General features: G+C 42.8%; 2 protein-coding genes across 4 annotated transcripts in view; one reads left to right on the top strand and one right to left on the bottom strand.

The window, feature by feature from the left end:
* esyt2a (extended synaptotagmin-like protein 2a) overlaps positions 1 to 3,502 on the bottom strand; it is a 33,981-nt gene extending 30,479 nt beyond the window's left edge. For all 3 annotated transcript variants that reach the window (XM_080503275.1, XM_080503276.1, XM_080503277.1), the window contains exons 1-2: positions 3,372 to 3,502; positions 2,039 to 2,396 (exon numbers count right to left, since the gene is read on the bottom strand). In XM_080503275.1, the coding sequence (XP_080359401.1) occupies positions 2,039 to 2,377 (339 nt within the window). In that variant the 5' untranslated portion in view covers positions 2,378 to 2,396; positions 3,372 to 3,502. The remainder of the gene's footprint in view (positions 1 to 2,038; positions 2,397 to 3,371) is intronic.
* Positions 3,266 to 12,500, top strand: part of LOC308135062 (zinc finger MYND domain-containing protein 11-like) — a gene marked incomplete at its 5' end in the record, with an annotated part of 21,249 nt that continues 12,014 nt past the window's right edge. The window contains 5 exon segments of the mRNA XM_080502935.1: positions 3,266 to 3,509; positions 5,778 to 5,848; positions 10,867 to 10,929; positions 11,070 to 11,121; positions 12,247 to 12,360. Of these exon segments, the coding sequence (XP_080359061.1) occupies positions 3,266 to 3,509; positions 5,778 to 5,848; positions 10,867 to 10,929; positions 11,070 to 11,121; positions 12,247 to 12,360 (544 nt within the window).

Raw genomic sequence — 12,500 nt, 5'->3', positions numbered from 1 at the left:
GAGGAGCAGAACTCCAGCTTGCCTCAGTGTTTCCACCGGCGAGCCTCGTGGTCCCGTCGACCGCCAGGAAACATCCTGTGACTCAAACTCTCCTGCTTCATATTAAATAAATCTTTAAAAAAACAAACAAGGGATTCACAAACTTCCTTTAGGCCCCGCCCACAACAGCCAAAATCCTATTTTGTCTCGCCGGCATTCATAAAGAGTCTCACCATTAAAAAAAAAAAAAAAGACTAAACGACGCAGTACATATGCCGGGCCTCTAGGGGGCGCTGCCACAGAAATACAACAAAAATCCTGGCGTCGGCGGAATCAGCATCTGGCCTCACTAAAGCGACGAGCAGCAGCAGGTCGCCCGCCGGGGTTGCAGTTGATTCACGACACATTTATATAAACTGGTTCTTCGCTTTGATCTGTTAAAACGATCTCGCTGCTGGAAAACGACGCCAGAAATGTGCAGATCAAACGGAAAAGCTGAAAACTGCTTCCACTTGTTGAACTGGAATAAAGAAGCGGCGGAAAACGTGACGCAACGTCAGGAGGGTTTCATTTGTCTCCTTTGATCTTTTTTAAAGACTGAAAATCTCCTTGTGACGTCAGTAAAAGTCATTTTCTTCTTCTTTGGTGTTTTGTTAAACTTTAAAGGCTCATATTAGAAGAAAATTCACTTCCTGAAGGTTCTCCAGCAGTAACAATCGTCTCCAAGCAGCCAACCAGAAATCAAAGCCTATATGATGTCATCGGGGGGTTCAGCCAATCACAATCAAGGTAGGCTCCTCCCCCTTTTGGCTCCTCTCACAATCAGGCAGCTCTGCTCTGGCACATGGCGCCACGAGAGGAAGTACTTCCTCCTCTTCCCATAGATGGGCGTGTGTGGGGGCGGAGCCAGTCCAGCTCACACAGACACAGCAGATTCTAAATGTGGCTCCTAGGATCAATATTCTAATGGGGGAGGATCAAGGAGGAGGTGAAGAGGGAGGAGGAGGAGGAGGAGGTGGTGGAGGCGAGATGCTCCTCTCTTCTGAAGCGCCGCCGCCTCCTCCTCCTCCTCCTCCTCCTCCTCCTCCTCCTCCTCCTCCTCCTCCTCCTCCTCCTCCAGAGATAAAAGTTCAGGTTTTCTCCACCTCCTCATTCCTGAAATTCTTCAGGAGGAAAGAAGAGAAACTCAGAACCGTGACACTTTTTGAAAACTCTGCAGACTCTTCTAGTAAACTGAAGTTCAGTCGTTCCAGATCCGTCAAACATGAGTCCGTTTGATTTGAGGAGAAAAACTCGTGTTTCACTGAAGCTGATTTCATTTGAACTCCGGGACTTTCTCCTCTTTTCTCCTCTTTCTCTTCTTTTCTCCTCTTTCTCCTCCGTCTCCTCTTTCTCTTCCTTCTCCTCTTTCTCCCCTTTTCCCTCCTTCTTCCTTTCCTCCTCTTTCTACCCTTTCCTCCTCTTTCCCCTCCTTCTCCTTTCTCCTCATTCTACCCTTTCCTCCTCTTTCTCTTCTTTCCTCCTCCTTTCTCCTCTTTCTCCTCCTCCTTTCTCCTCTTTTCTCTTCTTTCTCCTCTTTCTCCTCTTTCCCCTCCTTCTTCCTTTCCTCCTCTTTCTACCCTTTCCTCCTCTTTCCCCTCCTTCTCCTTTCTCCTCATTCTACCCTTTCCTCCTCTTTCTCTTCTTTCCTCCTCCTTTCTCCTCTTTCTCCTCCTCCTTTCTCCTCTTTTCTCCTCTTTCTCCTCGTTCTCCTCGTTCTCCTCCGCTCAGCGTTTGGTCGGCCGTCTGCCGGGTCGACGAAGCGAAGGTGAAACTGATAAAGTATCTCATCGGGGGGGGTCAAAGGTCACTGCGGGGCGATCGATTGACCTTTCTGGGTCTTCCTGTCCAGGGTGACGAGTCGATACCCGATCACGCCATCATCCCTGCTTCCAGGACGCCACTCGGCGCAGTTCCTGTCCCGGGCCACTAGATGGCACTGTTGCATCAAGAATTAGCACGATATCGTAAAAACAAAACAAAAAAAAAAAAAAAACGGCGGGCGGCTTTGCGGACTTACCCAAGGCGGCAGCTCCGTGGTGGGCACCGCCTGCCTCACCGCTCTCTCCTCGTGGTCCAGGAAGGCCAGGGCCCGGTTTATCCTGTAGTCCTGGCCGCCGTAGTTCTTCCTCCAGTAGAAGAGCGCCGCCAGGCCCACCAGCACCCAGCTGAAGCTGAACTCAAAGTATCCCAGCACGTAGATGGGGAAGATGACGGCGAAGGTCTTGCCGAACTTCACCCACATCTGGGCGACGTCGGCGAGCGACGACGGCTGCTCGTCCTCCGGGGACGTCGGCGGGCTGGGCGGGGGGCCGCCCGGGTCGCCGGGCGCCGCCTTCGCTCCCACCGATTCCCCCATCCTCGCACTCACGTCCTGTCTGGAGACACATTGTTCAAGCAGGACCGTTGTTTAAATGTCAACGTCTGAAATCCAAAATGTCAGCAGAAACGACGTCGATGGTCGCGATGGTTTCACTCTGGGTGGATAATGAATAATTAAATGAGAAATGTCTCATTTTTAACCCTGGCAAAAACACTATTAAAACATGTATACTCCCAACCGTCGCACCATTTCTGACATTACAGACCAAAAGTGTCACTTTGGCAAAATAGGTTCTAAATATGCTAAACATACTGTAAAGATGTCATTAAAGAAATACAACTAAAATACTAAATTTACAATTTAAAGTGCATAACAAGGGAAAAAAAAATGCTAATTCTTGGATTTCCATGGTTTTCTCATGCAAACCGGGCTTCACCCCCAATGGTGGCTTTCCTGAGAAAACCTCATACAAAACTCGCTCGCAAAAACGCCCACTTTATGTCCCACGAAGTCCAAAAAGAGAACACAAGTAAAGCAACCGAATCGTAGGGTTTTAAGTGAAACTATAAAATACCACCGAAAATTCGGCATTCGTCTAATTCACCATCGCGCATTTTAAACCAAGTATTTTAACTTTAATTGACGCCTCACCTGGAGTCCTCAGCCGCCCTAGCGCACGGCAACCGTCCGCGTGAAGCGGTGATAAAAGTACACGTTTACCGAAAAAACACGCCGTTTTTCTTATTTCTACGTCGGCCGAATTGAAGAGCATCGACTATAAATATGCGAATCCCGTCCGGCCGTGAGGTCCGGGGGACAGGACTTCACCGGCAAGTGGAGGAACAGTTATTTTGCTGGTTTTTTGAACGGAGTCCGTCATGACGCCACAAAGTGACACGTATCCGGACGAACTTCAAAGCGGCGATGGAAAAGCCAAAGCAAAACAACTTCTTCTTCTACTCCTTTAACTCCTGCGCCTTCTTCTTCTTCTTCTTCTACTACTACTTGTCGTTGTTCGCGCCAGACGTACCGCGAAGCAGCAGCTCTTCTCCCCCGGACTCGCTCCGACTCACAGCCCCGGTCCGCTCCGCCGCATGCCGAACACACAAACTCTCCCTGGCCGTCCGCTCCTCGAGCTCATCCCCCGGAGAAGTGCGGCGGGCGGCCCGTCGGAGCTCCGCCGGCAGGAAGCTGTCATGGCGGGGGTGGTGGTGGGGCCGGCGGCGGCGGTGGTAGCAGCTCCGCGGAGCAGGGGCGACCCCTGGCGGCGAGAGGGAGACACACACCTGTGGGATTCTGGGCTGATGGATGGATTGCAGTGTGTGTGTGTGTGTGTGTGTGCGTGTGTGTGTGTGTGTTTTAAAACTCGTCTTAAAACCCATTTTTATTCTTTGTCTTTTACCTCAGCGTGAGACTCTGCTCTGGTTTTAGTGCCTTCGTTTTTTATTGTTTTAACTTTTTATATTTTGTTTGTTGTTTTACCATCTGATTGTTTTTACTTTTTTTTATTGTTGTTATTGTTTTAATGTTTTTATTTTGCCTCTTACATTTTTATTTCGAAGTACAGCACTTTGTCTCTGCTACGGCCGCTTAAAGCGCTTTATAAATAAAGTTGAGTTGAGAGTTGAGTTGAGTGTGTGTGTGTGTGTGTGTGTGTGTGTGTGTGTGTGTGTGTGTGTGTGTGTGTGTGTGTGTGTGTGTGTGTGTGAAACTAATTCAAGTATAGTGTGTTTAAAAACACAAGGATTGTCTGTACTTTAGTTAAATTAGTTTCTCTCTCTAATTTCAAGGAAGCAAAAAAGGAATTCAATGTTAAAGCAGCCCCCCCCCCCCACACACACACACACACCCACACACACACCCTCCTCCATGACGCTGTATTGTGAAGCTCACTGGAAGAAGAAGCATTAAAATACAATTTGCATCGATCCAATTAAACGACGGCTGAACTGAAATGTCACATAATGTGTTTTTAAAAAAACAAACAGTTGTTTAGTTGGTTTTAAAATGATCGTTCTCGTCCCGTCAGGCTCCACTGGGAGGATAAACTGGATTATCAAAACAAAACAAACATAGAAACGTGGTTCAGAGCCGCTCTGACCAGCACCAGCCTGTAGGGGGCGACGTAACACCACAGCCAATCACAGGCCTGAAAGGAAAACCCTACGTCACAATGATGAACCAATCATCATCAAAGACACTGATCAGAATTCAACTTTGATAGATAGATAGATAGATAGAGAGATAGATAGATAGAGAGATAGAAAGATAGAGAGATAGATAGAGAGATAGATAGATAGATAGATAGATAGATAGATAGATAGAAAGATAGATAGATAGAAAGATAGAGAGATAGATAGAAAGATAGATAGATAGATAGAAAGATAGAGAGATAGATAGAAAGATAGATAGATAGAAAGATAGAGAGATAGATAGAGAGATTGATAGATAGATAGATAGATAGATAGATAGATAGATAGATAGAAAGATAGATAGATAGAAAGATAGAGAGATAGATAGAAAGATAGATAGATAGAAAGATAGAGAGATAGATAGAGAGATTGATAGATAGATAGATAGATAGATAGATAGATAGAAAGATAGATAGATAGATAGATAGATAGATAGAAAGATAGATAGATAGATAGATAGATAGATAGATAGAAAGATAGATAGATAGAAAGATAGATAGATAGATAGATAGATAGATAGATAGAAAGATAGATAGAGAGATAGACAGATAGAGAGATAGAGAGATAGATAGATAGATAGATAGATAGAGAGATAGATAGATAGATAGAGAGATTGATAGATAGAAAGATAGATAGATAGAAAGATAGAGAGATAGATAGATAGATAGATAGATAGATAGATAGATAGATAGATAGATAGAAAGATAGATAGATAGAAAGATAGAGAGATAGATAGAGAGATAGAGAGTTTGATAGATAGATAGATAGATAGATAGATAGATAGATAGATAGATAGAGAGAAACACAAATAAATAAATTAAAAATGAATAAATGAATGAATGAATAAATAAATAAATAAAGATGTAATTTAAAATCTATTTCAAAGTCTTTTTGAACACGACATTAATTTATTGTCCTTTGTTGTTGTTTTCGAATTCTTTTTTTTTGTTTTTCAAATTAAACGTTTGGCATCTTTTACTTTGAATTCTCCAAACCGGAAGCGGTGCTCCCTTTATGAACGCGCTCGCGGCGCGGGGAGCGCGCATTCGGCTGAGCGCGAGCGAGCCGTGCGGACGAGAGAGACCTCCTCCTCCTCCTCCTCCTCCTCCTTCATCCCTCATCCCTTCATCCCTTCATCTCTCTCTCACTCCGTCATGGATTAAAAAAACTCCGAGTTGATTCCCACGATGATCTGAGGGTTCCGCTTTTATTCTGTACCGGAAGTTCCCCACCTGTGCCCTCAGGTGAAAAGTTGGACGTGAGGATGAAAAGTTTGCTCTTCATCGTCTTGTATCTCTGCGCGTGTCCGCCGACGGTCAGTGGGTCTATACACGTCACTTTCCTCCACGATACTCACGTGTTCATAGACGATATAGACGATATAAAACGATATAGACGATATATTATGAACACATGTTGTTTTTAAATGTCGATCTTCTATTGTGTCATTTGTTGTTTCTCTCATTGGAGCAAAAATCTTTCTCTGCACAAATGATCAATTTTCACTTTTTACTGTAATTAAATCATCAATTTATGTTAATTAACCCGTGTGTGTGTGTGTGTGTGTGTGTGTGTGTGTGTGTGTCTGAAATCCGTTCGCTCTTTAATTCAGTGCAGATTTATTACAAATATCGTCGTCAATGTATCTGATCACGTATTTTTTGTGATTTAATCTCAAATCAGCAGTCGAATCTGAAAAAAACACCTAATTTATCATATAATGATATTTATGTAACGTTAAAATAAATAAACCCACAGACGAGACGTTTCTACTGAAGGAGGTGTTATCGATGTGTTTTATTGACTAATTGAACAAAAGATCATATTAAAAACGTTTTATTGAATTTTTTTTCCTTCAGCAGCTCAAAGAAAATGTTTTCACATTTTAAAGAACTTTACTTTTTTTTTCTAACTATTTTAGCTATAAATAATCTTTTGTTTTTATATTCTAAAATGTTAAATTTTCTATCAAAGTCTTCCTCTCTGGTGGTTTTATTTTGATAGTCACCATAATAACAATCCAACTTGGTGGTTTTATTTTGACAGTCACCATAATAACAATCCAACTTGGTGGTTTTATTTTGACGGTCACCGTAATAACAATCCAACTTGGTGGTTTTATTTTGACAGTCACCGTAATAACAATCCAACTTTGTAGTTTTATTTTGACAGTCACCGTAATAACAATCCAACTTGGTGGTTTTATTTTGACAGTCACCGTAATAACAATCCAACTTGGTGCTTTTATTTTGACAGTCACCGTAGTAACAATCTAACTTGGTGGTTTTATTTTGACAGTCACCGTAATAACAATCCAACTTGGTGGTTTTATTTTGACAGTCACCGTAATAACAATCCAACTTGGTGGTTTTATTTTGACAGTCACCGTAATAACAATCCAACTTTGTAGTTTTATTTTGACAGTCACCGTAATAACAATCCAACTTGGTGGTTTTATTTTGACAGTCACCGTAATAACAATCCAACTTGGTGGTTTTATTTTGACAGTCACCGTAATAACAATCCAACTTGGTGGTTTTATTTTGACAGTCACCGTAATAACAATCCAACTTGGTGATTTTATTTTGACAGTCACTGTAATAACAATCCAACTTGGTGCTCTTATTTTGACAGTCACCATAATGACAATCCATCTTGGTGCTTTTATTTTGACATCACTATAATAACAATTACACTTTTCATAGTTTCTGCCGTTTCCGTGGCAACTGACATTTTTCTCACAATGTTGTCGCGAAAATATGAAACTTTTCTGAGATCAGAACAAAGGAGGAAGTGTTTCCATGGAGACGTGTCGCCGTGGCGAAGCTGAGAGGCCTGATGGGAGGAGTCGTCTCTTTACCGCCGCCGGCGAGACGCAGAGAACTGAGTGACTCATTATGTAGAGAATCCAGCGCTCTTATTGTGAAACTCTTCATATCTTCATGTCCCCTGATCCTCTCTCTCTCTTTCTCTCTCTCTCTCCCTCTCTCTTTCTCGCTCTCTTTCTCTTCCTCTCATTCTCACCCTCTCTCTCTTTCTCTTACTCTCTCGCTCTCTCTCTATCTCCCTTGCTCTCTCTTTCTCTATCTCGCTCTTTCTCTCCACCTCTTTCTCGCTCTCTCTCTTTCTCCCCCTCTTTCTTTCTCTTTCTCTCTCTCTCTTTGTCTCTCTCCCTCGCTCTCTCCGCCTATTTGTCTCTCTTTCTCTCTCTCTCTCTCTTCCTCTCTCTCGCTCTCTCTTTCTCTTTCTCTCTCGCTCTTTCTTTCTTTCTCTCCCCCTCTCTCTCTCCCTCTCTCTCCCTCCCTCCCTCTCTCTCTCCCTCCCTCTCTCTCTCTCTCTCTCTCAGTGTATTACAATATATTATTGCCACTTTATTCATATAATAAATTCACAACTTTGTTTCTATAAATATTAAAATGGTCAAACTGAATAAATCTCATTAAAGCTTCAGTCTTCAGGAGAAAATCAATGCGATTAATCGCAATTAATTACAGAAAATTGTGCGATTAATTCGTTAATTTTTTGAATCGATTCATGTATATATGTATATACATATATGTATATATGTACACACACATATATATACATATATATGTATATATACACACATATATATATATATATATATATATATATGTATATGTATATATATGTGCTATATAATCTATAGAAGAGGAGGATGGCGGCAGAGAAGAGCCGCTGAACCGTTGATTAATAATCTCTAAGCTGAAACACAATCAGTTTTCCTCCTCCCTCCATCACGACGCTCCTCTCCTCCGCCCGCCGGAGGATCTACGTCACCCGGTGAAGGTTTGATTTCTAACAATGGAAGTGGAATGGGAGAGCGTATAAACGCCTTCACTGGGACGTTTACAGCTTCTGGTCTGACGGGGTTCATGGTGACAACATATAGAATGATAATAATAATAATAATAATAATAATAGGACGTCGTACAAAAGCCAACATGCTTTTCTTTTTTTTTTACATTTTCCCATATATGGATATTTAATACCAATTTTAACATCACTGAAAAAACCTGAATGTACATAAAGCAGCCAGATTATTAACATTTGGAAAAAAAAACATCCAGACTTTGTCAAAGAAACTCGTTTTGACACGACGAGGAAAGTAAAGCAGCAGCTTTCATCCCCGAATGTACGACTTTGACCAACTTTGAGCAAAAACTACAATAAGAAATAAACAATAAAAAAGCAGGAAGTGACTTTGATTTGCCTCAAAAGTTCAACCAAGTTGCGAAAATGTTCCTGAGTATTTTCCATAGTATTTCCTGAGTATTTTCACAAGTATTTTCCCGATTATTTCCCCGAGTATGTTCCCGAGTATTTTCCAGAGTATTTTTCTGAGTATTATCCCGAGGATTTCCTGAGTATTTTCCATAATATTTACCAAGTATGTTCCCGAGTATTTCCCCCAGTATTTTCCCGAGTATGTTCCAGAGTATTTTCCTGAGTATTTTCCATAGTATTTACCAAGTGTTTTCCCGATTATTTCCCCAAGTATGTTCCCGAGTATTTTCCAGAGTATTTTCCAGAGTATTTCCAGAGTATTTTCCCGAGTATTTTTCTGAGTATTATTCCGAGGATTTTCCCGAGGATTTCCTGAGTATTTTCCATAGTATTTACCAAGTATGTTCCCGAGTATTTCCCCCAGTATTTTCCCGAGTATGTTCCAGAGTATTTTCCTGAGTATTTTCCATAGTATTTCCTGAGTATTTTCCAGAGTATTTCCTGAGTATTTTCACAAGTATTTTCCCGAGTATTTTCCCGAGTATTTCCTGAGTATTTTCCATAGTATTTACCAAGTGTTTTCCCGATTATTTCCCCGAGTATGTTCCCGAGTATTTTCCAGAGTATTTTCCAGAGTATTTCCAGAGTATTTTCCAGAGTATTTTTCTGAGTATTATCCCGAGGATTTCCTGAGTATTTTCCATAGTATTTACCAAGTATGTTCCCGAGTATTTCCCCCAGTATTTTCCCGAGTATGTTCCAGAGTATTTTCCTGAGTATTTTCCATAGTATTTCCTGAGTATTTTCCAGAGTATTTCCTGAGTATTTTCACAAGTATTTTTCTGAGTATTTTCCCGAGTATTTCCTGAGTATTTTCCATAGTATTTACCAAGTGTTTTCCCGATTATTTCCCCGAGTATGTTCCCGAGTATTTTCCAGAGTATTTTCCCGAGTATTTTTCTGAGTATTATCCCAAGGATTTTCCCGAGGATTTCCTGAGTATTTTCCATAGTATTTACCAAGTATGTTCCCGAGTATTTCCCCCAGTATTTTCCCGAGTATGTTCCAGAGTATTTTCCATAGTATTTACCAAGTATGTTACCGAGTATTTTCCTGAGTATTTCCTGAGTGTTTTTCTGAGTATTTCCTGAGTCTTTTCCATAGTATTTACCAAGTATGTTCCCGAGTATTTTCATGAGTATTTTCCCGAGTATGTTCCAGAGTATTTTCCTGAGTGTTTCCTGAGTATTATCCCGAGTATTTTCCTGAGTATTTTCCCGAGTATGGGTTCTGACCTCAGAAGCGTTCAAACGGAGGAAGAAAGAAAGAATCTCGTCCTTCACGAAGGAGAAAAACCCAAAAAGTACAAGTTTCCTGCTTTAATCTTTAATCTTCACCAGAATATTAATCCTTCTAAAAATAGAAACACGGCTTATCGTCATCATCGGTGTGTGTGTGTGTGTGTGTGTGTAGGTGTGTGATTGTGTGTCTGTGTGTCTGTGTGTGTGTGTGTGTGTGTGTGTGTGTGTGTGTGTGTAGGTGTGTGATTGTGTGTCTGTGTGTGTGTGTGTGTGTGTGTGTGTGTGTAGGTGTGTGATTGTGTGTCTGTGTGTGTGTGTGTGTGTGTGTGGGTGTGTGATTGTGTGTCTGTGTGTGTGTGTGTAGGTGTGTGATTGTGTGTGTGTGTGTGTGTTTGCCTCCAGTAGATCTGCATTGATGAAATCATCGTAACGTCTCAATGTCTTCATGTCTCAATGTCTCCATGTCGTCATGCCTGAATTCTTCACGTCTCAATGTCTCCATGTCTTCGTCTCCATGTCTCTACATCTCAATGTCTTCATGTATCAATATCTTCACGTCTCAATGTCTCCATGTCTCCATGTCTCCATGTCTCTTCGTCTAAATGTCTTCATGTCTCATGTGTTCGTGTCTCAATATCTTCATGTCTCAATGTCTTCACATATCAATGTCTTCATGTCTCAATGTCTTAATGTCTTCACGTCTCCTTGTCTCTATGTGTCCATGTCTCCAGGACAGACCCAGAAGGCTCTGGGTATTTGACGCTTGTTGTTTCCTGTCCTGCAGGTGGACGGACGCCACCCGACCTGCAACTTCCTGCTGGAGGTGGAGCGAGACCGGGCGGAGTGCGTGAGGAAGCTGGAGGAGGAGGAGGAGGAGGAGGAGGAGGAGAAGGAGGAGGCCGGCGACTTCACAGGTCACAGACTAGTTCCTCACCTTTGACCTTTGACCTTTGACCTTTGACCTGAGCCGTGTTGACGTGTCTGCAGGAGCTCTGGATGTTTGTTCTCCACATCACTGGTCGTTTCTACATGCCAGATTGTAGAGCATCTTCCTCCTCTAATCCAGATTATAGAGCATCTTCCTCCTCTAATCCAGATTATAGAGCATCTTCCTCCTCTAATCCAGATTATAGAGCATCTTCCTCCTCTAGTCCAGATTATAGAGCATCTCCCTCCCCTGACACCAGATTATAGAGCATCTTCCTCCTCTAACTTCAGATTATAGAGCATCTTCCTCCTCTAACACCAGATTATAGAGCATCTTCCCCCTCTAATCCAGATTATAGAGAATCTTCCTCCTCTAGCATCAGATTATAAAGCATCTTCCTCCTCTAACACCAGATAATAGAGCATCTTCCTCCTCTAATCCAGATCATAGAGCATCTTCCTCCTCTAATCCAGATTATAGAGCATCTTCCTCCTCTAACACCAGATTATAGAGCATCTTCCTCCTCTGACACCAGATTATAGAGCATCTCCCTCCCCTGACACCAGATTATAGAGCATCTTCCTCCTCTAATCCAGATTATAGAGCATCTTCCTCCTCTAACGTCAGATTACAGAGCATCTTCCTCCCCTACACCAGATTATAGAGAAACTTCCTCTAACGTCAGATTATAGAGCATCTTCCTCCTCTAACACCAGATTATAGAGCATCTTCCTCCTCTGACACCAGATTATAGAGCATCTTCCTCCTCTGACACCAGATTATAGAGCATCTTCCTCCCCTGACAGCGTCAATCACCTTGAAGTAATCCGATTACAGCCAGATTAAATCTGGATACGAGACGACCTGACCTCTGACTCAGATTATTTTCTGCTCCAAAGTGAGATTATTTCTCCGCCTGACGCGATACTGACGTTCCTTCAGTCGGTGTTTTTGCTGACTCAGCTTTTCTTCAGCTTTAACATGAGGCACTGCTTGTGTCGCTACCTGGACTAGCAAGCGCGCTACGAGTGTTCTCGTGGATGTTCTACCTGGATCTTTACGTTGAGCTCCGGCAGGTGACCTCTCCAAGATGGCGGCGCTGTCGGCACGTCTTCAGTACACAAGCACACGACACCACCTAGTGGCCCAACATGGAACTGCACCGTGTGAACGAGGCGAAGGACTAAACCTGACGGACTGGAAACACAAAGTGTCTTTTGTCCTTCCTGTCTTCAGGTCGCGGCTGTAAAGGGACGTGGGACAACATCGCCTGCTGGGGACGCGCCGGCCTGGGACAGACCGTCACCGTCCCGTGTCCCCGAGTCCTCAAGGTCGTCTTCGGGAGGAACGGTGAGACGTTCCGTCCAGGAAGTTCTGAGCTCCTTTAACGCTGACGCTGCACATGAACTCGTCTTCAGTCACGTCCAGAAGAAGGGTCAATGTGAACAGACTCTTCACGCCGACGTACGAAACCCTCAGTGACGGAAGTG

Source organism: Blennius ocellaris (genome assembly GCF_963422515.1).
Source record: "Blennius ocellaris genome assembly, chromosome: 10".
In the NCBI taxonomy this organism is placed as follows: Eukaryota; Metazoa; Chordata; class Actinopteri; order Blenniiformes; family Blenniidae; genus Blennius; species Blennius ocellaris.
This window is presented reverse-complemented; position numbering and strand designations above follow the sequence as displayed.